The 25,648-nt window shown below is 44.3% G+C and overlaps 1 protein-coding gene across 3 annotated transcripts in view; it reads left to right on the forward strand.

Annotated features, from left to right (window-relative positions):
* Positions 1 to 21,391, forward strand: part of JADE1 (jade family PHD finger 1) — a 70,406-nt gene extending 49,015 nt beyond the window's left edge. For all 3 annotated transcript variants that reach the window (XM_032776473.2, XM_032776475.2, XM_032776474.2), the window contains 3 exons: positions 8,242 to 8,772; positions 14,720 to 14,837; positions 17,591 to 21,391. In XM_032776473.2, the coding sequence (XP_032632364.1) occupies positions 8,242 to 8,772; positions 14,720 to 14,837; positions 17,591 to 18,486 (1,545 nt within the window). In that variant the 3' untranslated portion in view covers positions 18,487 to 21,391. The remainder of the gene's footprint in view (positions 1 to 8,241; positions 8,773 to 14,719; positions 14,838 to 17,590) is intronic.
* The last annotated feature ends 4,257 nt before the right edge of the window (positions 21,392 to 25,648 follow it).

A 25,648-nucleotide genomic window follows, 5' to 3' on the forward strand; every position in this document is an offset into this window, starting at 1 on the left:
GCACTGGGCTGGTTGCAGGTCCCGGTCTCGCTCTCGGTATCGCTCTGCGTACCGGCACCGGTCTCCATGGTCCCGGGGTGCAAGATCAGTTGGCACTTCAGTGCCGGGGTTTTCTGCTCCTCCGTGGCCGTCCAGGCAGACGTCCGTCTCCTCGCAGGCAGACAGCTACTACGACTGGGACCGGGACATGGAGGTGCCCACGGGGGTCTTTCAGGACACACGTCCTCAGGACGCCAGGCCTCAACAGTGGTCCTTTTGGACACCCTGCGCGTACCATCAAGCCCAGGGTGCTCCCCTAGTCCAGGCCCACTCTGCTACCTCAGAACATCGGGCACCAGAGGCCACCATCTCCCGCCCTCCCACGGAAGAATCGGAGGAGCACGTCCCACTTCCCCTGGACTCTCCGGGTCAGCTGGAGTAGGAACCACCCCAGGAGCATGGGGCTATCCAGGACCCCCTCATTCCCGGGGTATCTTCCTCCTCTTCCCCGGATGAGGCTGTGGCGGGGACCTCTTCTTCAGGGCCTCCGCTGATAGACCTTAGGGCCCATCAGGACTCCTTCGAAGGGTGGCTCTTAATATCAACCTCCCGGTGGAGGAAGTCCCGGAGGTCGAGGATCCTGTTGTGAGCATCCTGGCCGCAGATGCCCCGACCCAGGTGGCACTGCCGTTCATTAAAACCATCCAGGCCACTGCCGACACTCTCTGGCAGTCTCCAGCCTCCATTCCACCGACGGCGAAGGGAGTCGAGAGGAGTACATGGTACCCTGTTATGAATCCCCCCTCTCCCTCCATTAGTTGTCCAGTCGGTCAACGAGAGGGAGCGCCATGGCCAGCAGGCGCCTGCCCGAAGTCTAAGGAGGCTAGGCGAATGGACCTCCTGGGGCGCAAAGTAGCATTCGGCGGGTGCCCCTACAGCTCCGGGTGGCCAACCAGCAGGCTCTGTTGAACCGATATAATTATAACACCTGGGCGGAGGTGGGTAGGTTCACAGAGCTGCTACCCCCTGACTCACGCCAAGAATTTACGGCGTTCATAGAGGAAGGCAAAAAAGTGGCCAGGACCTCTCTTCAGGCCTCCCTGGATGCAGCCGACTCGGCTGCCAGGACTTTGGCCTCTGGCATCACCATGAGGCGTATCTCCTGGCTCCAGGTCTCTAACCTACCTCCGGAGCTTCAATACACTATTCAGGACTTACCCTTTGAGAGCAAGGGTTTGTTCTCAGAGAAAACTGATCCTCGGTTGCAGACCCTGAAGGACAATAGGGTCATCATGAGGTCGTTGGGCATGCATACCCCCGTGACCCAGCATAGGCCCTTTAGGCCCCAACCCCGCCGCCTGTATTTTCCACCACGGAACAGGCAGGACCTCAGTAGGAGGCGCGGGTGGGGTGCGTGGAGGCGCCAATCCGGCCCCCAAGGGGAGCAGAGCCAAGGGCCCTCTAAGGCTCCACCAGGGCCTAAGGCCAACTTTTGAAGGTGCGCCCAGGGACGGCGTACCAGCCTCAAAACAGGATCCTTCTCCCCCCTTCTCCGACCGCCTTTCCCACTTCCTCCAGGCATGGTCCCAGCTTACCTCGGACCTTTGGGTGCTGCGCACGGTGAAGCAAGGATACCACCTCCAATTTGCTTCATCCCCGCCTTCCTGCCTCCCATCGCGGTCCCTCTTCAGGGACCCCTCTCACGAGCAAATCCTCTTGCAAGAGGTGCAGTCTCTCCTCGCCGCAGGAGCCGTAGAGGAGATCCCGATAGCCGAGAGAGGAAAGGGGTTTTACTCCCACTATTTTCTAATTCCCAAGTCCAAGGGAGGCTTCCAGCCTGTTCTAGACCTGCGAGGGCTCAACAAGTGGCAGCTCAAGTTGAAGTTCCACATGGTCTCCCTGGGAACTATTATCCCGTCTTTGGATCCTGGAGACTGGTACGCCGCCCTCGACATGAAGGACGCGTACTTCCATATTGCCATCTTTCCACCGCACAGAAAGTACATTCGGTTTACGATCAACCACCGGCACTTCCAGTTCGCAGTCCTCCCCTTTGGCCTCTCCACGGCCCCAAGGATGTTTACAAAGTGCATGGCAGTCGTCGCCGCACACCTCCGCAGGCAGCAGATACATGTGTTTCCGTATCTGGACGACTGGCTCATCAAAGGAAACTCTCCGACTCAGGTCCATCAGCACGTCAGCGTAATCACGACCCTCTTCTCCCAGTTGGGTCCGCTCCTCAACATGGAGAAATCCACACTGGTCCCTACTCAAAGGCTGGACTTCATAGGAGCAAGCCTGGACTCCACGCTCGCCAGGGCTTACTTGCCCCAGGCCCACTTCCAAGCGATCGTCTCGATCATCCGGGGCCTGCAGGCCTCTCCACTCATCTCGGCTCGCACCTGCCTGGGCCTGCTGGGGCACATGGCCGCATGCACTTATGTCACCAAGTACGCCAGGCTCCGCATGCGGCCCTTTCAAACGTGGCTCCATTTGGTCTTCCGCCCGAGCAGGGACCCTATGGACGTCCTGGTCACGGTTCCTCTGAGCCCCCTCCGCTCCCTCGATTGGTGGCTGAATCCATCCCTGGTATGCGCGGGGATGCCGTTTCAACTCCAGCAGCCGTCGCTGACCTTGACGACGGACGCGTCATCCCTCGGTTGGGGGGCCCATCTAGGTCGCCTGCGGACCCAGGGCCTTTGGTCCGCCCAGGAGTTCACGCTCCATATAAACGTCCGGGAGTTAAGAGCCGTCCGCCTAGCCTGTCAGGCATTCCAGCGAGTTCTTCGTGGCCGTTGTGTTTCTGTGTTTACGGACAACACAACGGCCATGTACTACATCAACAGACGGGGGGGACCCGCTCGTCTCCCCTATGTCAGGAGGCCATTCGACTCTGGGACTTCTGTGTAGCCCACCAGGTTACGTCTGGGACTTTTGTGTGAACCCACAGGTGCGAACCGTGGCGTGCCTTTCTCCCGGGAGTCCGCAACAAGCCCTGGCGGATCAAGCCTTGAGCCGGATCCTCCTCGCCACAGTGGGTCAATATATAGGCACGAACATCATTACAATCATTCTTCCGAGTGGGGGTTCCCCTCTTTACGACACTGATTCGCCTCCCCGCATACAGAAAACAGGAAGTGCCAGGAGTTCCCTGCTACACTTCCACAGGTCTCTCCCCGTGATCGATCACGGACGCGTTCCTCCTGCCTGGACACCGCCTACTGTACCTGACACTTCCTCCGTAATCTTCCTTCTGTACCACAGGTCCTGCTCGAAGCATCGCAGGACAAAGCGCATCTGATTCTTGATCGCGCCTGTGTGGCCCAGCAGCCCTGGTGCCCACCTTGCGGTCGGGGTGGCCACTGCCGGTTCCCTTCTCTCTTCCCAGCCTGCTCACAAGCGACCCAGCAGGCTTCCCATCCAACCTGCGTCGCCCCACCTTTCCACGGCGTGGCTCCTGCATGGCTAAACGTGCGGGAGTTGTGTGTCCGCTCGGTTTACAGCATATTCTCCTCAGTAGCCAGGAAGCTTCACCCGCTTCCATGTATTTGGCTACGTGAAGCCCTTCGCATGCTGGTGCAGACTCAGGCATATACCACCCTTAAGAGGCCTCGATTGCCACGGTCTTTAGCTACTCTGGACCTTAGCAGCAGGGCTCGGGCGACATCCTCCCTTGAAGGTTCACCTCGCCGCTACTATCACTTTCCACCAGGCGACGGTGTCATTCTGTCTTTTTCTCACCCAGTGTCTCTCGGCTTCATAAGGGCCTCGGAGCGCATCTACTCCTCCCGACGTCGCCCTGCCCCCACTGGCCTCAGTGTCCTAAGCAGGCTGATGCAACCGCCCTTTCAGCACTTCGGGACTTGCCTCATTCCGTGTATCTGTCATGGGAAGCAGTCCTTCCTGGTGGCCATACCTCGCCCCAGGGGTTCTTCTGAGCTCAGCAGCCCTCACCGGTGACCCCCCTATCTGACACTTATCTATTCTTAGTTTATAACAAACTAACACTCGTTACCCGATTAAAACTCACATAATCTAGTTATTATTTTTTACTTTTCCCCACATTTTTTTTAAGACCTACACGTCTCTCTTACAATGCCCTCACTACCATTCGCTATATAATTTAAACAACATGCTTTACTATAGATTTATTTTTTAGATCCCCTCTACTTTAGATCCACTTCATGTTTAGCTATATTAAAACCCCTCCAAAAATAATAAAAAACAATAACACACGCCTTAGTTATTCTTTTATTTAACGCAAAACCACTCACAAACCCCCTAAAACAACACCACTCCGAATACTGTCTTCCTAAGGACAGGTTGCAGAGCGAACTACATCATAGGCGTTCCTCCCTAAGAGTGTCTGCCATTCCATACCAGCCAGGAATCCTATCCTCCCGCAGTCTCTTTCAAAGCCCCACATCTTTCTCGGCGGCAGCAGAACCTACACACCTTAGATGTGGTAGAAGCTGCTTGCTTTTCTATTTGATAAACCAAAGCCCTTCGCAATCTCCTCAATTGTTATGTGGCGGTTGCGGAGCGCATGAAAGGCCTGCCGTCTCTCCGAGGATTTCCTCTTGGAGGTGACAGCACAGCATTCGCACGTGCTGTGACCTGGCGACATGTATCCATGTTCACGGACTTCTACCGAGCTCAAGCTTCCTCAGCCAGCCTTCCTGGCGCACGTGCCCACAAGAGGATATGCCGTTGCTGCGACCCTGGTTCGATCACGGATCCACCACCTTACGCCCTCCGCACTACTAATGCTGTTGGCTCCGCAATCTAGAGATTGATGCACGCCTTTGGTGGAGCGGTGCTCCAAACTACGACTCACATCTCACTCGAACATCCTCCGCCTAGGTAAGGCTTGAGAAAATCACCTAACTGGACTGGGATTGAGCAATCACTCGAAGAAGAAAAGACGGTTACCACCTACCTTTGTAACTGTTGTTCTTCCGAATTGTGTTGCTTCATACCATGTCTCACAACCCACCCTCTTCCCCACTGTCGGAGTAGCCGGCAAGAAGGACACTGAGGGTGGCTGGGTGGGTCGGCTGGGGTATATATGCGGCGCCACTCCAGGGGGTGCCCAGCCGACCCGCCGAGTGTTGCTAGGGTAAAAGTTTCTCCGACGAACGTGCACGCGGTGCGCACACACCTAACTGGAATGGATATGAGCAACACATCTCAAAGAACAACAGTTACAAAGGTGAGTAACCCTCTTTTCTCATTTGTTGGTCTTTTTAGTTCAGTTATGAGAATTTCTGCCATTGAGCTCCAGAATACGTAGGAAAGGAGCAGTTTGTATGCTTAGAATCTGCTACAAAATGCAAATGAACCATGAGCCACAAGCAGAGGAAATACAAGGCCCTTCTTCAGCTGGTGGTGAACAGCCACAAATCTAGCAGGTTTAGGGGGTGGCTGACTTTGTAGATATTTTGTATTCTCTAGAATCAAAGCTTCTGGCCCTGATTTTCCCATTGCCTTGCACCTTACAGAATCATTTACACATCTGTAACGTAGCTGTCAAATACTAACATTTTGATGTTTATTCTCACTTAGCACAGGTGTAAATGACTGCACAAGGTGCAAGGCAATGGGAGAATCAGGCCCAGCAAGTTCAAGGAAATAACTCTCTCTGTGTACAGTAAAGAATTAATCTTTTGCTGTGTATCCAGCACTAAAGCAAGAACACCAATATCCTGCTTCCTATCACGAATTCGCATTTTTGGCAAAATTCCAATATGGGTCATATATTTTCTAATTCATTTCTCTTTAAAATTTCAATGGGATATGGATTCTTCACTTATTGTAAAATGTTCTGTGGTGTTGCACTATGATGATAAACAGGATCGATCTGCCGCACAGTTATCTGCATTTCAGAAGTGAGTGAAAAGGTTCTTTGTGTATAGATTACATCTGCTTGTGAAATTTATAAAGCACTTTGGGATCCTTCAGGATACAAGACAATATGTAGATGTTATGTTAAGGGGTGATACCTCTGACAGTAGTGTTAGAATATGTAGAGATCTACATTACATATTGCTTAGATCTGAATCTTAGTTCTATTGGTATCACTGTGAGAATGACCACAGGTGTGTTTGAATGCATTTTAGAGTGTGTAGTGTCCTGCTTTTGCTGGGGAAAGTAAGACTAGATGACCTAATTGTAGGCAGAGTTGTGCTATCTAGTAATAAAAAAAAAAAAAGTACATAGCAAAGTGCTTTGAAAATGAAAAGTAAAGCTCAGAGTTTTGAGTTGAGATCACTGGATCATCCCACTCTCTCCCTTGTTCTTCTGTCGTTGAGCCATTGATGGCATATACTGGGAAGATTTATAAAATAGTAGTTCAGCAGACGTTCCAGTGAAACCTTTCAATCTGTTTGTCAGAAGCCTTGTTTGCTGTTTCCACTTCAATTAAGGTATGAAATAATATACATACAAAGTAAAGAAAGTTAATCTGTCCACTGTAGTTTAATAAATAAAACAGTCCTGTCCTCTACCTCTTGGAAACTTGTACATAATGGAGAGATCAGATTATTTTGTCCCCCAATACTTGTTTGAGGTAACTCTGCAGTTTCATACTGAATACAGATTTTTTTTTTTTGGTGTGGTTTTTTTATGTTCTTGCTCTGAAAACCTCTGTCTTCTTAAATAACAGAATGGGATGATATGTATGCTTTATAGTTGCCACTTAAGACAGTCACACATTTAAAAAATCATTTGGAGAAATACTTTTGGTTCCATTTTTCTGTGATATCATCAAAGAGTATTAGGGGGGCTTTGTGATACAAGAAACATGAATGCGAGAGTATTCTCATGGCCTACAAAAACTTAAAATTTGTGCTGTGAAACTTGTAGATAGCAGGAAAAACACAGAATTTATGAAGTGTGTAATAAAAAAGGTAATAATCAACTGAATGAGTGGAGGGAGAAGAGGCAGTTTCTCCAGATATGTTTTATATTATGAGCTGTTCACAGTAATTTAAAAAGCAAGCTGCTTGATGTGTGCATAGGGATGCGCAGAAAGCAGTTGCTGCAAGCTGGGAAAAGCAAGACTGCATTTTCTTCCCAGTTCAGATTTCCTTCAGATGAGACAAGCTTTCCTCTCTACTCAACAGAACTTTACTTTTGATACAAGCAAATTATTAAGAAATCATAGTAGCATGGAATTTGCTGCAAAAAGCACTTCTTTTATGTTGTTTAATATCCAACTGTGCTGCTGTTGCTCTGTTTGTCCACAAAGCATTTATTTGGAGGAGGCGAAAGGGCAAAGAGGGTTTCACCATTTTTCCTATCCCTTCTAAGTATTGATTTTATTAAAGAACATTTATCTGAAACCTCTGCAGTTTAAACTCTGTAGTATACATTTATCTGACATCTGGCTGCTGAGTCAACCTGAGGAGGAAAACCCAGAGGAGACAGATACTTGGCTTTGTTACAAAGCACTGTATAAATATCCTGCTGCAGTGTATTTCTCTTTAAGGTTAGATCACTTGAGTTAAGTATAGTTTAGTCCTGTCATAGTTAGTCTGTGACAGTCCTTTCCACTTTTATTTCTCTGTGTTGGGGGCAAGGGTCCAAGTCAAGGGGGGATTTTAAAAATCTTTATTTTTCACTTTGCAAAAGAAAGTTAGTTACAGTTAAAATCAAGTGGTTAAAGCAGTTTAGCTCCTTGGTGGCTGCATTCAGTGGGAGATAGGAGAGAGCTTGGGAGATGACACACGCTAAATTGATGATAAAAGAAAAAAATCCCACCCGGCTCTTGCTTTTTAAGTAGCACTTGTTCATTTTCTCATTAATTTGCAAAAGTGGCCAGTTCCAGGTGCCGTGAGAGATTTTAATTGAAGTATCAGACTGCCTGGGAGCCACAGAGTATTTCCTCTCTGGAGTGCTAGCACAGACAAAGGGGATCATTTTGCCTGTCATGATATTGCTTTAAGTGACTGGCTCCAGTGACCATAAGAAACCTCCTTTTGTGGAGTTGCTCATATTGAATTGTATGATAAGCCTATGGAGAAGTTAATCGCTCATGTCTGCTAGACCACTACATTGTTGCTTGACCTGACAGCATTAAATTGCAAACCTAATAGTGAGAAAGTACTTAGCTTAGATGCAAAATCCAGTACTGTGGTGTATTGTACCGCAGTTGCACTGGTGTAAGCATTGATCTCAAAGGAGTCATGGCTGTGCAGGTATTTTGTGCATAGTGTGAGACTTTTTATTTAAAACGTTTGTTTTTTAAATTTTTTTCTGCAGTGCTCGGTGAAAAACTGCCGAACAGCTTTTCATGTCACATGTGCATTTGACCGTGGCTTGGAGATGAAGACCATCCTGGCGGAGAACGATGAGGTCAAGTTCAAGTCATACTGCCCCAAGCACAGCTCCACCAAAAAACTGGATGACGAAAACCTCTGTGAAAACACCAGCCAGGAGAATGAGAATGGGACACAGGACAGCTCCCCTTGTGCCCATATAGAGCCCTTCCACAGCCTTGATCAAAACCAGGAGGAGGCCCACAGGGTCAGTGTCCGCAAGCAGAAGCTCCAGCAGCTGGAAGACGAGTTCTATATGTTTGTCAATGTCTTGGAAGTGACCAAGGCCCTGCGGCTGCCTGAAGAGCTGGTGGAGTTCCTGTACCAGTACTGGAAGCTCAAGAGGAAAGGCAATTTCAACAAACCCTTGATCACCCCAAAGAAAGATGAAGAGGACAATCTGGCCAAGCGGGAGCAGGATGTTTTGTTCAGGAGATTGCAGCTCTTCACGCACCTCCGGCAGGATTTGGAGAGGGTAAACCAATGCAAGTTTATGCTTGTGAGGCGAAAGTGCTGTGTTTGCTTAGCTGAGTTCACAGCCTAAAATCAATGATAATATATTCCCTTGGTTATTGCCATAGAATGTGGGCAACCAAATTTTGTTCCAACACAGGGCTGTGAAGATTGCATTGAATTTGTATAGAGCACAAAAAGTTGCAGCTATCTTTTGAACAGAGTGTGTCAGCCTGCAGAGGTGACAGGTCCTGGCAGTTAGTTCCCAGTCTCAATCTGAACAGTTTTGGATATGTTAGACTAGATGACCCTTGCAATCCCTTCTAATCCTAAAATTCCATGTTTGCACTATAGCTGGGAGTGAGCCTCAGAGCACAGGTAGGTAGACTCTCACTAGCTCAGCTTGATGTAGCATGCTAAAAAATAGCAGCGTGGATGTTGTGGCTTGGGTGTCAGCTCAGGCTTTCAAGCCCATCTGACTCTCTGGGTCTGAGCTCAGATGGCTAGCCCTTGTCTCCACTAGTATCACAACATCCACACTGCTCTTTTTAGCACACTACCTCACAAGTCTATCTGCTTGGGCTGGGAGGCTTGCTCCCAGCTGCTACTTAGATGTAACGCTTTGTAGACCGAACGTCAGTTTTGGTGACGTTGTGGGCTCTATTGCAGCCACCTCTGGGTAATATGTTTTCAGTATCACAAGTAGTTAGTTTGTCATACTTTCTTTGGTGACACCAGCTGCTGATGCACATTTTTTCAAACAAACAACACCAAATCACAGTATTTCCTTGTGTCTTTGATGTGGAGCTGGCTTATTTTTACTTTGCTAATAGAACAATGTGATGTCAGCATTTCACCAGAAGTATGTGCATAATATTTTGAGGAGACAGTGGCATGCCATTGGGTTGGGTTTTGAATGTTAAAAAAGTATAATTGAATGGTATCAGCTTGGTGTTTTATCCTTAGTACATCTGCTTTAACAGGATCTGAAATGGAACCTTTGCTCTTAGATTAACTGGCAAAGAGAGAGTTTTTTTTTTTTTTAAGGCCAGAAGGGACCATTATGATTATATAGTAGGGGTGGGCAAACTTTTTGGCCTGAAGGCCACATGGGGTTTCAAAAATTGTATGGAGGGCTGGTTAGGGGAGGCTGTGCCTCCCTAAACAGGCAGGCATGGCCCAGCCCCCGCCTGCATCCAGTCCCCCCCCGCTTCTTGCCCCTGATGGACCCCAGGACGCCTGCCTCATCAACCCTCCCGTTCCCTGACAGCCCCCCCAAGCCCCTGCCCCATCCACTCCCCCAACCTGCTCCCTGACTGCTCCTGGACCTCCTCGCCCCTAACTGCTTCCCTGCCACCTCATCCAACCTCCCCTCTCTTTCCTGACTGCTCCCCCAAGGACCCCTGCCCTATCCAACTACCCCTTCTGCCGGCGGCGCAGTGAGCTGAGTCTGCGAGGGAGGGGGAACAGTAGGGGAGGGGCCGAGGGCTAGCCTCCTGGGCCAGGAGCTCAGGGGCTGCAGAGAACAGGCCCGCGGGCCGTAGTTTGCCCACCTCTTACATAGTATGGCCTCCTGCATAACACAGGCCATACAACCTGACCCAGCAGTTCCTTTATCAGGTCAAAAAAACCTTGTGGTTGAACTGGAGCATACATTTTAGAAAGACATCCAGTCTTGATTTAAAGAGTTCAGGTGATGAAATCTATCCCATCCATTCATAAAACTGTTTCAAGGCTACTCTTTTTAGTAAACATTTATACCTTATTTCAGTTAGAATTTTTCTAGCTTCAATTTCCAGTCAATGTCTCTTATGCATTTTGTAGTATCAGAAATCTTCTGTCTCCACAGGCACTTAAAGGTGTTCAAGTCTCCTCTTAACCTTCTCTTTGAAGAGCTAAATAAGTTGAACTTCTTAAGTCTGTGTGTTCTCCAGATGCCGCAAGTTATTCTTGTGTCATATTTTGTATCCTCTCCAGATTTACAATATTCTTTTAAAAGTCTGGGCATATTATTCCAGCACTGGTCACGCAAGTAATAACGCCTCTTGCCTCCAACTTCACACTCCTGTTTATACATCCAAAGGTTACATTAGTCCTTTTAACCACAGCTTGGATTGGTAGCTCATGTTCAGTTGATTATCTTCTAGTCTGACTCCAAAGTCCTTTTCAGAATTAGCACTTTTCAGGATATGGTCTCTCATACTGTACATGTGATCTGTGCTCTTTGTTTCTAGATGTGTGACCTTGCTTAACTTGCTCACCCAGCTTACCAAGCAAACTAGCTCTACATAGGTGACTTGTCTTCATCATTATTTACATCTCTGCCAGTTTCTCTGTCATCTGCAAATGGGACTCAATACAGGGGTAACTGGATGAAATTCTGTGGCCTTTGTTATACAGGAGGGCAAACTACATGAACTAACAGTAGTCCTTTCTGGTCTTAAAATCTATTAACATGATTTTAAATTTTCTTGGAGGATATTGATAAAGTATGATTAGCACTGAGCCGAGAACCTGTCTCTGTAGAACCCTACAAGAAACAACTACTCATGGATGATTCCCCATTAACAATTACGTTTTGAGATCAGTTAGCCAGTTTTTAATTTATTTAACATGCCATATTGAGTTTGTTCAGTGTTAACCTTTTAGTCAGCATGTCATGCTGTAGTGAGTCAAAAGCCTGAGAGAAATCTATATCTACTTCATCAACTAAATGTGTAATCTCAGAGGAGTTTGCGTTCCACAGAAAGATAACTCAACTGTGATGATGGGGCATATAGCTCTGCAACCTGCTGGGACCTGACTACGAGTGTTGGGCCCAGCTTGGGTGAGATAGGAAAACTACTAGCTCCTCTTGGGCTCAGATTGTGTTGCTTTGCCTCACATTTACCTTCCTGTGGGATCAGCATAGTGGCAGTAACATGCCTGCTTCTGCTGGCTGAAACCATCTCTTTGTGCTGTGCACTGTGGAATATGTGCCTCTTGTTTTGCAGCAGGGGGTGGTGGACAGCAGGCACAGGGCATGCAGCTGCTACCATGCCAACCTCATGGCAGGAAGAGGAGAGCCAATCCCACACTTTGGTGACAATGGCGCAGACTCAGGTTCGGGGTCATGTGGGTTTGGGTCTATGTCAGGCCTAAAAATTAGGCCAGAGCCTAATGGGGAGTTTTTCCATTGTGATGTTTTTGTGTGACTGTCCGAATCAGCAACAAAATCAAGAAAAAACCCTCTACCACAGAAATAAAAATATATATATATATATATATTTTAGAAAACAAACCTTCAAATATGTATCTGTGGATCCCACTGTAGGCACTCATGCATGTGTGATCAAATTTTCTTTTGACTACCAGTGTCTTTTGGTGCCGTGTGTGCCACCTCATGCTCTTTCAGCCTCCCTCAGATCCCTTTTACTGTCCATGGCAATGAGATCAAACCTAGCAAGTGTCTGATCCACTAGTACTTAGCTCGGACTAAACTTCTGCAAAACCTTCTGCGAATCATTAGAACCACATCTGATCTTCTGTTTTGACCAACATGAACTGACCACCAATTTTCTGGACTGAACTTCTCTGGTCAGACCCTTTTGTCCAGGGTTTCCCTAATGGCAGACTCAAGACCTGGGAGCTTCAAGTCTTGTCCATTCTGTGATAGACTATTCCCCCGAAGGAAAGATACAATAGGCATGCCTTCTGTCTGGAGAAATCATACATTTCAAGCACATGACAATATGTTTATTCCTTTCTCTGTGAGGACTCAAAAGTCACAAGCTGGAAGGCTGAAACTCCACCTTCTGTAACAGTCCATGGAATATCTAATCAAACCCAAGGGAGAAAAGCTCCAGTATCTAATTACTGGACAAGCCATCATCATCTACCCCATTCAGTAGACAAGCAATGCTTAAGACCACTGTGGAGAACACAGTGCCAAGAAAAAACCTGGCACTGACATTGGCACCAAAACTTATCTGCTTTAATATGGAAGCTGGTATCACCATCTCAGAAGTTGAGCACTGAAAGGGAATGCTCTGAACACTCAGGCAGAAGCTCAAGAAGAAGCATAGTGTCCTCTGATAAGGACAAATACAGCAAACCCACCAGAGAAAGTCTTTCAGTTCCTTACAGCATCAAGGATGATGATGAACAGACTGTGATGCAAAAGATTCTGCCAGCACTAACATTGACCCCCAACTTGGGATGAAGCTCAGGCAGAACCAGGTCCATGCCAAGACATACACTAGCACCAACACAGATTCTGATACTGAAAGCACCTTACACACTGGTGCTGCCCCTACAGGAAATCTACTCCTCTTCACCATCACTGGAGCATACATTCTCCCTGTCATTGAGCAGGGAACCTTCCCCTCTAAGATTTGCAGTTGATAGTGCTGAGAGACATATGGGCTAATCCTACAGGCCTCAACTTGTCAAGACTCCCTTTCAAAGATTTCCTTTTGAACCACTGTCTGAGTGCTCAATATACCACCTTACTATCAGTCAGTCCTGTGGCCATTACATCAGCCATCTTATACTTCTTTCCAAGGGGACAAAGTGGTGATGAAAACTACACCTCAATTTCATCCCCTCAGTGGTCTTGGAATTCCGCCTGAATTAATCTAACACCTTACCAATTATCTTCTCAAAACTGCACTCAACACTAAGAAAAGCAACTGCATACTTTGGAAGTCTCCAAAGCCTTGCACTGTTAGCTCAACAGGACAAAGCCTTTTAGATTGTCTCCCCCTCTCAATATCTGGGGCAAGCCATCTCATCACAGAGACTCACTAAGTGGCTATCACAGTGCATTTCCACCTGCTGTCAGATGGCTGGTTAGTGTCTCCCTCCGAAAATCAGTGAAAATTTCACTAGGTCACAGGCTGTATCATCTGCTTCAATCTCAGATCTGCTAGGCAGCTATATAGAGTGATCTACTGTCTTGTAAAACATTGCACTGGACATGGCAGCCAAATCAGAATGCCAAGTTCAGGAGAGCAGTACTACAGTCTCTGATTGACCGCAGCTGAAGTTCCTCACTCACACCATCCTTGGAGGATACTGCTTGTCAGTAATCTATAGTGGGATTCACACTGACTACAACAGCTCAAAGAACAATAGCTATTTACTCTACTGTAATTGTGGTTCTCTGAGCTGTTGTAGTCAGTGTGGATCCTACACTCTGTCCTCCATCCTCACTTTTCTGAGTCCCCAGCTACCACAGGCTTTGAATTGTGAGGGAAATGAGGGCGGGTCATAGGCAACCTCATTTTATGTTCGTGCATGGACAAACACACAAGGAAGTACAGAGCGCATGCACAGCCCTGATGGATAGTACAGTGGGGAAAAAAAATCACTGTCATGTGCATGAAGTACATGTGCTCTTATAGTGGGATCCACACTAACCATAACATCTTGAAGAATCAGTTACTGTAGGGTAAGTAACTGTTCTATACAGTGCCTAGTGAACAATTAATAATTTGGTTTCACTTCCAGTTCTTTCAATAGTCATGCTGTCTGTCATACAGTGGCATACATAGGAGCCCTACTGTATGTATTAATTGACCCAAATGAGACTAAAATGGAAGGTTCATGAAGGACACTCTTACAACAACCCAGATTTTGACCCTATAAGCTATTAAGCATAATTAAAAAAGTGTGTGTATGTATATGTATCTAATAGCAGAGAGATGTGTTGTGGTCCTCAAAGATCCCTCATTTCTCCTTTTACTTCCATCTCCAACTTCAAAGACCTCATGTTGTGGCTACCTTCTCTTTATGCAGCCAGCGTTCAATAATTCTCTGAGCATCAGATATGGTAGAGGAGGACACTTAAGAGTGATACATTGCCTCTACAACCGGTTTGCTAAGGAGCAAAAGACAAACTGGGTTCTGGATTCTGATCAGGCCAGCCTGGTACAGTTTATAGCTTTACTATCATGAAACTCAGTGACAATATTATTTGCATTTTCTAGGTTCGGAATCTGACTTACATGGTGACCCGAAGGGAGAAGATTAAGAGATCTGTTTGCAAAGTCCAGGAACAGATATTCAATCTCTACACAAAACTTATGGATCAAGAAAGAGTTCCAGGTATGTTTCACAGATTTTGTTTTCACATCCAAGCAGAGGATGGCAAGCAGTGGAACAGAATGGTTTGACTAAGGCAAGGGTCTCAAACTCAAATTTACTTTAGGGCCAGTGCCAGTCCTCAAATCCTTCCAGTGGGCCAATAATGTCACTGAAAATGGCGTTCAGAAAAGAAAATGTTTATATTGTATTTTTTATTTTGAATTTCTTAGAAATAATAAAACTGTCATACAACGTTATACAGTTCTTCGCCTGCCAGAGAGTTTTTAGTGTTGGCCAGACATCTGGCAGTGCTTCAGTTCTGTCTGTTTGGCCTCAGTGACTGAGTAGTTGAAACCTTCAGGACTGCAGCAATGTGTGCATCAGATAGTCGTGTCCGGTATTTTGACTTTTTTATATTCATTGTGGGGAAAAAAGTGATGGTGCCTTCATGGCTGACTCTGTCCGGCAACTAATGATGCTGCCTCCATGGCTGACTCTGCTTGGCAACTAGTGATGGTATCTTGGCCCCCCCCCGCCCCCCCAAGTCAATGGGAGTTGTGGGGGGCGGCGCCTGCAGCAGACAGAGCCGGCCACGTGGCTGCATGGGTCTCTCCTCTGTGGGTCACAGTGGGGAGGTTCTCAGGCTGCAAATGGCTCATGGGCCAGGACTTTGAGACCCCTGGGCTAAGGTCTACTTACTGTTTTGAAGCTCACTCTTCTTTATAGTCTTATTTAGTTCACTTTGCACCAGGAAGTTGGAGGAAGAAACCCCTAACAAACAAGAGCCAGTATATTCTAAATTTTCAGCTACAACATATTAAAGATGGTCACATGAGAAGCCATAGAAATAGATAAGTGGGCCTGAATTAACCAGCCAACTCTGTGGGACTGAGTGGCTCAAGGGATTGGAAATGGGATGAAGAGACTTGCGCTTTAGCTCACTGCTTCAAAACCTTCCTAAATTACTATAACCAATTTTTTCCTAATACTGGTAGTTTTGTGGGCAGGGACTGTCACCTATTATATGTTTGTTTAGCACCCAGCACGAGGCCCAACCTGGCTGTGGCATTTAGGAGCTACTGCCTTAAAAACATTTAATAGTAATAATAGCTGGTTGGTAGTCTCAGTCCATTTCATAGTGGATGGGTGTCCCCAGAGCTGACAGGCACTCTCATCAGAAAGGCCCAGCACTGAATGGGCGTGAAGAAAGAACTCCCCTTGTTCCTAGAGGTGTTCTTTTCAGGTCATGGTTGAAGCCCATTGGCTTGGGTGCGTGCAGAACCTTTATGCTGTTATAGTTTATGCGGAAATCACACTTCTCTGAAAATGTTTGACCGATTATAGCTACAAATAAGATCTCTGTAACCTGGATCTATGTTTTTGTCCCAGTTTGTTTTCTTTGTGTTTTTGACAACACTTTGTGTGGAGTCAGCTTCACTTTTCTCCCCACTCCATTTGTAGCTTTAGTATTTTCTCATGTTGTTTATACTAGTCTCAAACAACAGGGGAGAGAACATTTTTAAAAGCAGAAGGAAAGTGTGTGGATAAAACCACAAATATTGGCAATATGGATCCAGCAGTAGCTGTAGTCAGTTTTTTAAATCGATTAAACTTCAGGTTGACAGAGTCCCTTTAAGAACTGATTTTTACCAATAACTCTGTAACATCTTTAAACACATTTTCATTTGATTTAATGTTGCTTTTCCTTGGATATTATGGATTATTTTCTGCATTGCCAAGTTCAGATTAAGAAAGGACCGTTATAACTCTGCTTGTCATGGTGTTTTCCAAATGTATTTGTATTCCTTCTTCAACAACAACAAAAAAGCATAAATACGAGAAAAATCACATCCCTCTTCATTTGCCTGTCAAATATTTGACTTTCTGTCCTTCCCAGATTAAACCCTTTCTAAAACACCATCAAGATGAACTCATCTTTTGGACCCCAGCTGGAACCATTGTGAATCTGTTGTTTTCTATTAAAATCAGTTGGAAGGTCTACATTTCAGCACATTCTGCTTAAAACCAAGCAAGTTGCTGTGACCTGTCAAATGAAAGGCACATTTCTACTACTCCAAAAGTGACTTATAGAGAGAGACTCAATTCAGTTTTTGACTAACAGTCCTTCTGAATGAGTCTCTGAGACAGTGGTTTTAAAGGCATGAATTCTGATGGGGGCAGTAAACTGATGTTAAAAAATCATTCCCACCGATTTACTGCTCACTGAAAATATTTGCTTCTCCAGCAGGAAAATGCAACATTGAAAAGGTTAACTAGATTATCCTTAAGGATTTAGTCAGCTGTACAATCAGCTAGTAGAATAATGCATGATGACATATGTGGTAGTTTTGTCCATTTAAGTGAAGATGCTTTTTTCCAAAGAGTTTAATCAAGATTGGATATTTGTCTAGAAGATGTGTTCTAGTGCAAACACAGCTATTGGACTTCATGTGTTATGCAGGAGATCAGACTAGACAATCACAATGGCCCCAAAATCTGAGATACACATTAGCTATAATATCTATAGCGATATGGAAATTGCATCTAAATATAATTAGAACTACAGTAAATAAGAGTTACTGAAGGCTGATCAGTGTCAGATGTTATGAAAGCCATTAAATGCTGGTCATGCTCCAGCATAATTTAAAACAAGTTGGAGGCAGGAAAGAAAAATCCAAAAGAGGAAATGTAGGAGGTAAAAAGCAGCAGTTGTTATATCAGGGAAGTGATTTGCTTTGCCTGAACTGTGAAGTAATTCTCTGTGTTGCGTTTAGGTGTGCCTTCCTCCTCCTCAGCAGAAAACATGGTGTTGTTCAACAGTCCACCTTTGGGTCCTGATGCTCCCAAAATAGAGGATTTGAAGTGGCATTCTGCTTTCTTCAGGAAGCAAATGGGCACTTCTCTGACACACACATTGAAAAAATCACACAAGGGAGACAGAGTAAGGAACAGCTCTGGAAGTGACAGAAAATCCCTGCTCAAGCAGCCCAGCCGAAGGGAAGGTGTGACTCCAGGTAGCTTTTTAAATTTTGAAAAGGCCTTTGCAGAAGCACGCATTGTATCAGCACAACAGAGAAATGGGATAGTTATGCCAGACCACAGGAAAAGAAGAGACAATCGTTCCTCTTATGAGGTAATCAAGGCAGAACTGAAGGAAAAGCCTTCCAAGCACAGCCACAAGCCACTGACATCCACAGAAGTGTCTCAAAGGCAATCAGAAAACAAAAAGTCTGCGAACCATCCAGGTGGTAGGTCAGTACCTGGCCCACGGAGGGATATAGTGCCTAAATGCAATGGATCCCTCATCAAAATAAACTATAACCGGCCTGCGGTTAAAGTGCCTACTACACCCACAAGCCCAGTGAAAAACTGGGGCGGATTCCGAATTCCAAAGAAGGGGGAGAGACAACACCAGGGAGAGATCCAGGAGGAGACCTGCCACCAGAACTCTAACTATCCATACTTGGGCATGGACAGAGTTTTGCCTAAAGACAGGGCAAAAAGCAAACTAAAGACAGACAGGGAGAATGATGGGTATGCTCCTGATGCTGAAATGAGTGACTCAGAAACTGAAGTGACTGAGAAAAAATGCAGACAGCAAAGGCTTAGTCCAAACAGCACGATCAACAGGAGGACAGACATTATTAGAAGAAGTATCCTTGCTTCCTGACTGGACAGTAAGACACATCTTCAAGCACCATGGTCAACAGAGGCACTGCCTGCAAACGCACTCTGTATTATTTATTGGTGTGAGGAGGGGGTTTTAGACATGCCTACAGATTGACAAAGAGATAACCAGTTACCCCTGAGCTGTATAAACCTTTACGTACACTTAAGACTATGATTTTGCCCTTGTACCTGAGTCCTTATAATCTGTTTCTGTGAGAAGTTTAAACCTTTTTTATTTGCAACTTTCTTGAGGAAATAAGATGACATCACTATTACAATGGAATCTTTGGTGGAACACTAAAAGAATTCATTAAACACGTGGGGGGTAGGGGAGGTTGCATCTGTCTCCCTTTAGCAAAACAGCACTGACAAGAATTTTTTCCCTCTCCCCAAAAGCACAAACTGTTAATTTAACTAGTGTGTTCTATATCAAATATGGTTATCAAACTATCCAGCATTACTAAATCCATTACAAATACTCGCTTTCCTTGGACTGTGACATGTCTTTAAGTCATATTTGCCTGCAGAATGTTTTTGTTGTATTAGAGTTCAGTATACATGGCAGCTCTAAATATTCCATAACTCCAGAGAGTTTACATGTAAATACGTCCAACAGATAGTCAGTTTTAACCACAATTATTGGAGAAAAATGAAGGGGACAGGTTAGAGCTGCAGCTGCTTAGTGATACAATAGTAACAACATGAACAGACCCAGTCTGAGCACAGAGCCATAGTCCTAAGCTCTTCAGTTCTGGGGAAAGAAGATAGTTCGTCCACTATCCAAAGGGACAAATTTAGGGTCTACTGCATTCTGTGGAACAATCCACAGAGCAGCTTTAGCATTATCCAGTCACCTACCCTCCAGGAATATGATGACAATTCAAGTGGGTATGACTAACTTGAAGGCACTAGTCAGCATGATTTCCCAACGCCAGCCACTTATGCACTAATGGTATGTACTGGGAAATCCAAGCATCTGACACTAAAGCATTACTTTAAAGAAGGACAAATATATATATATATACACACATACATATATATTTTTAAATAGAATAAAAAGGAAAGGCAATAAGTTGTGATTAGCTCTTTACATTCAGACCAAGATAAAGTGATTTCATTCTGTTCTGGACTAGAATTGATGAGAGAGGGAGCTCACAGTCTGATTACATAACTTTTTAAAATAACTGCCAATGGCAATAACTAGTGAGTAAGCTATCAGCAATAACATTAACAGTACATAGAGAGACTGTTTTGTTTGTGCAGTGAATTGAGTGCACATGTATCATAACAATGGAAGTTATAAGAGCCTGAAATGTTTGGAATGCTGCATCAATGTAAGGCAGGCACAAAATAGTTGAAAGAAAGTTTAAGCAGAAATTAGTTTAGAAATATGGGCAGATGGAAGAATCCCTTTTTCTTTCTCTCAACCTACTGCTATCAGTATTCAGTTACATAATACATTTTAACATTTAACCCCTTCTCACTGGGGCAGGGAAAGAATAAAGAAACATTAGAACTTTGCTGTTAACTTTAAGTCTTCCAGAGAATTCAGTTCACAAAATAGGCTTATTGACATTCCATCTTGCTATGCAAGTTATCAAATAATTAAAAACTTCAAACAAATGCTTCCCTATCATTAGTTCTACTTTTTAAACTAAATTGAGACATAACCTTTTGACACTTAATGGAATAATCTTGGGAAGGGGAAATGTTTGTATTGAAACGATACTTTGTTAAACCTTGCTGCTCCTGAGAAAGCAGATTTATCTCATGACTTTGCTGGTCAGATTAACTTGTTGCACATAACAAAGGAGGAATGGTGGATCTGAGTCACACAGAGATTCATTCTTGACATGACTTAAAATATTAAAATTCTTATTTGATTAAAAATAATTTTTTTATTGGCTATGGGAGAAGAGGGAAGTACGGTTGATTTCACTTTTAACTTTAGCAACATTTCTAGATGAGGGCTAAGTTTATTACTGTAAGGAGGTTGTGATATAGGGAATTGTTTGTCAAGCCATAAAAGGAAAAAAAAATAAATTTGATTCTAAGCAAACATTTAACCTCACATCAGTTTGAAAGAGGTACCTGATTCATTTGCACTATTATGAATGCTAGCATTGTGCAGAAATATTGCCTTATCTGTTTTACTCCCCACACATTTAGGTTAATAAGCTTTCTAATGTTCCACGTTATGCTGAACCAAATAAAATGCTTTCCCCAAACCTTTAATTACAAATAAGCTACAAGGCAAGCTAATTGCAGTATGACCAGCTGTAAAAGTTAGTTTCATGCCAAGCTTAGCGCTCACCAACAGAGGAGTCATAAGTATAGCAGTAACAACCCAAACCCACCCCTTGTGTTTTATTGGTATGGAATCATTCATTTTTTTTTTTTTTTAAGCTTTACCTTTCCTTGTGCAGATTGACCAAGCAATCTCTTTGATTATGATTGGTGTATTATGTCAAAATGTAGGCTAGTTAAACTTTTGTAAAGTTGCCTGGAATGTCATTTGTTAGGGTATAAACACACACAAATCTAAATGAAGGGTTTATTCGTGTCATGTGTGCAAGTCTTAATTATTTTAAAAATTTGAAAAAAAATTGTCATTACATTTGTAAAATCTTGTACAGAAGATTTTTCACTATGTGCCTAGCTTTGGTGTCCATTCAGCTAAAATTAAAAAAAAAAAGGTGCATGAAGAGAAACAGATAGAATCAGAGATAAAAAGTATATGTAGAGATGACTATTTTATATTACTTGGCCCAATCCTGTATTTATTTTACCCCTTTTCTGACGTATTTATAAAGATCTAGTTGAAGACAGCTGTATTTTTTTGTTAAAATATTTAGTAGAATTGTGCCTTTGTCTGTATGTGAATAAATGCTGTACATTTTGCAGTAGACTGGCAGTGTTCAATTTTAAAATCTCCACTTCTGTCCATTCTTTTCAGGTTTATATACCACATTCATTGCCAAGATATCTAAGCAAAGTTAAAATAAACATCATGCACATATGCTTAACTTTAAGTATATAGGCTGTCTTATTGCAGTAAGCTCATCATGTGCTTTAAGGTAAGCATCATGTGTTTGCAGGACTTGGGACCACTGTGACCAACAATTGTCACGTTTGGTGCCTAGTCACAGATATAGCTTACCACTAACAAAACGCGATTACATATGTCTAGAGTGATATGACTGTAATACTTACTTAGTGCTTGCCATATTTTCTTTCTTACGCGTAGCATTAGTAGTCAAAGTTTTTGAAACTGGAAGGCAGCTGAGGTGCACACAAAACCAAGAAATAGTTCATTCTTCCCTGTATTGGTTCTGGAGTGCCAACAGTAGTAAAACATTATTTTAATCATTAAAGGTCAGAGTATGACCCCTCCTTTATTCATATTGGTGAACAATTTCTTGAATAAGTAATCTTACTGAAATCAGTGGACTACCTGTGATTATTTGTTCAGCAGTGTTAATAAAGGGTTCACATACTGCCCTACAGGGCTCACATACTGCCCTACAGAAGAAGTAAAAACTTAGAAGAGAATCTAGTAAGTACTTTTTTTTTAGTCTCTTTGTTATCCTTGCTGTCCAAAACTGCACTGTGAACTTTTAATCATCTTAGTTTGTCTTACGGAAAAAGTGAAAAGCAAATAGAAGTTTGGCAGCTTGGTTAAAATAGCCGAAAATCGACAGAATGCAGAAATGTAGGTTTGTTATAAACAGAAAGAGGCCTAGTTCTTTATATTTTACAAGTGTACCTCTGAATGTTTCTGTATGTGGAATGTTACATATCCACAATCTCTTACTGGTACAGGAGGAAGTTCACCAAATCATTTATGCAACCCAACAGCATTATACTTACTGTATGTTGAAATGGGCTTCCACATTTCAGGTTTGTTACAGGTAATTCATTGCAATCGTAACTGCCCACCAGCCAAGGGTAAGACAAGGCCTTATGATGCCACAACAGTCTATATCGTTTAAACAAGTGCAGCAGTTTAAAAGGAACTACATAGTCTCCGAGCTGTAGGTGAGGCACCACTTTAACAAAAAAATTTCAAGGATGGATGTGCAGGAAAACCCTTATGTCCTAACACATTAAGGCAACATTAAATTTGAATCTTAGTAGATTGTAAGCTCAGGGACTTCATCATTGTCTTATACAAGGCCAGTCAGAGTGGATGTTTAATACTGTGCAACCTTAACTCTACCTGCCTATGTGTATGCATTGTAAAAAATGGTTTCAATTTGGATAACATTACAGGAATCAAAGATTCACAAAACAGACTACGATTATAGGGAAACTCATTTTTATTCTATTGCATTATTTGGGAGATAGTAAGTGGTCACATAAATAAAGGCTGTATTTTAAGACGTGTTCATAGGATAAAGAAAATTACACATTCACCTTTACTTTGCATCCCCAACTGAAATGTTTCATAGTACCACCTTAATGGTTACAATAACGCTTGTTTGCACTCTAATGGAGATGAGGGCTGCTATATTAGAGATACTAGGTCTGCACTTCAAAATATTCATTTGGCTCAGTGTCTGCAAAAAGACATTAAAAAAGAGTAGGTGGCACTAGCTCTTTATTATATATAAAATGATGTTAAAAGGACATTAAGGTTGCAAAGTCAAGCATTCAGAGGTTAAGAAATGCCAGAATTAAGGTTGCCTGTGCAATTTCAGAGCCCCACAGGTCTGAGTCAGCTGAGACAGGCCAGCCATGGGTGTTTAATTGCAGAGTAGACACACCCTTTGTAACCATCTGTGAAGTCTGGTTTAAGTGATTTGCCCAGCACCACGCAAGAATTCTATGGCACAGGCAGGCATAGGACTTAAGTTCCCCAGTGCAGCTTTCAACACAACTATGAGACTATCCTTTCTCTTCCTGCAATGCACTGCCCAATTCACTATATACCTGATTGTTCTCCATCCAATGGCCGTGGATTGCAGGAGCCGCGATTGGCTGGGCCTGCAGACGGGGCAGGTAAACACACTGGCCCGGCCTGCCAGGGGCTTTCCCTACACAAGCGGCGACCCCTGTTTGAGAAACCCTGTTCTACAGCCTCCTCTAGAACACAACTGTTTAATCCCCAGAGCAGGTTGCCTGTATAACCTTAATTCACCCTCCTTCTGTAATTTCATTAAGAATCAGTCTTTAATTACAGGGTGACATACTATTTTCCCCCTCCCAGAACCTGTGCCTCATTCAGTGCACAGACTGGATGGTGTTTACTTATGAGCAGCTATTCAATATTTTATTCTATTCATTGTTCAATGTGTGTCCCCATGCCTTATTTACTGCACACTATTCAAACTCTTAATTTCCTCATGGGCCTTCCCATGGTGCTCATTGCAAACGGTATCTGTGTTTCACGTACACTGAGGAATACATGCCTGACTAACCTAATTGCCTTCTATGATGAGCTAACTGGCTCTGTGGATGAGGGGAAAGCAGTGGATGTTGACTGTAACAAAGCTTTTGATACGGTCTCCCACAGTATTCTTGTCGGCAAGTTAAAGAAGTATGGGCTGGATGAATGGACTATAAGGTGGACAGAAAGCTGGCTAGATCGTTGGGCTCAATGGGTAGTGCTCAATGGCTCCATGTCTAGTTGGCAGCCGGTATCAAGGGTCAGTCCTGAGGCCGGTTTTGTTCAATATCTTCATTAATGATCTGGAGGATGGCGTGGACTGCACCCTCAGCAAGTTTGCAGATACCACTCCTCCCATTTTAGTGTCAGGTATGCTGGAGGATAGGGATAGGATACAGAGGGACCTAGACAAATTAGAGGATTGGGCCAAAAGAAATCGGATGAGATTTAACAAGGATAAGTGCAGAGTCCTGCACTTAGGACGGAAGAATCCCATGCACTGCTACAGACTAGGGACCGAATGGCTAGGCAGCACTTCTGCAGAAAAGAACCTAGGGGTTACAGTGGACGAGACGCTGGATATGTGTCAACAGTGTACCCTTGTTGCCAAGAAGACTAATGGCATTTTGGGCTGTATAAGTAGGAGCACTGCAAGAAGATCGAAGGACTTGATTATTCGCCTCTATTTGGCATTGGTGAGGCCTCATCTGGAGTACTGTGTCCAGTTTTGGGCCCCACACTACAAGGAGGATGTGGAAAAATTGGAAAGAGTCCAGCGGAGGCAACAAAAATGATTAGGGGTCTGGAGCACATGACTTATGAGGAGAGGCTGAGGGAACTGGGATTGTTTAGTCTGCAGAAGAGAAGAATCGGGGGATTTGATGCTTTCGACTGCCTGAAAGGGGGCTCCAAAGAAGATGGATCTAGACTGTTCTCAGTGGTACCAGATGACAGAACAAGGAGTAATGGTCTCAACTTACAGTGGGGGAGGTTTAGGTTAGATGTAAGGAAAAACTTTTTCACTAGGAGGCTGGTGAAGCGCTGGAATGGGTTACTAGGGAGGTGGTGGAATCTCCTTCCTTAGAGATTTTTAAGATCAGGCTTGACAAAGCCCTGGCTAGGATGATTTAGTTGGGGATTGGTCCTGTTTTGAGCAGAGGGTTGGAGTAGATGACCTCCTGAGGTCCCTTCCAGCCCTGATAGTCTATGATTTATTATTTTCACAGCATCCCTGTGAGATGAAGGTATTATCTCCATTTCGTAAATGGAGAACTAAGGCAGAGAGAAATTAAGGTAAAAAGGATCCATTAATTTTGGGTACCTAATATGAGACCTCATTTTTCAGAGTACTTAGTGTTGTTATACAGCACTTTATATGTTCAAAGAAGAAGCTCCCATTGACTTCAGTACCAACTGTAGTGCTCAGCACTAACAAGCTCCTGAGGTCTGATTTTTTTACAGTCAGGCATCCAGAAAACAAGGGGCACACAATTAGGGTATGTCTCCATAGCAGTTAAACAGCCATGGCTGGCCGGAAACAGTTGGCTGGGGCTCAGGCTGTGGGGCTGTAAAATTGTGATGCAGACATTTGCAGGGTCCCACAGCTCTGGGCTCCAGCCCAAGCCTGAATGTTTAACTACAATTTTAGAGCCCCACAAGTCTGAGTCTATATACCTTCTGACTGTTCAACAGCATCCTCTAGAACACAACCATTTAATCGCTAGAGCAGGTCCATTCTGTGTATTTAGAGCCTGCTCTCAACTCCAATGCCTGG

Source organism: Chelonoidis abingdonii, chromosome 5, assembly GCF_003597395.2.
Source record: "Chelonoidis abingdonii isolate Lonesome George chromosome 5, CheloAbing_2.0, whole genome shotgun sequence".
Taxonomy (NCBI): Eukaryota; Metazoa; Chordata; order Testudines; family Testudinidae; genus Chelonoidis; species Chelonoidis abingdonii.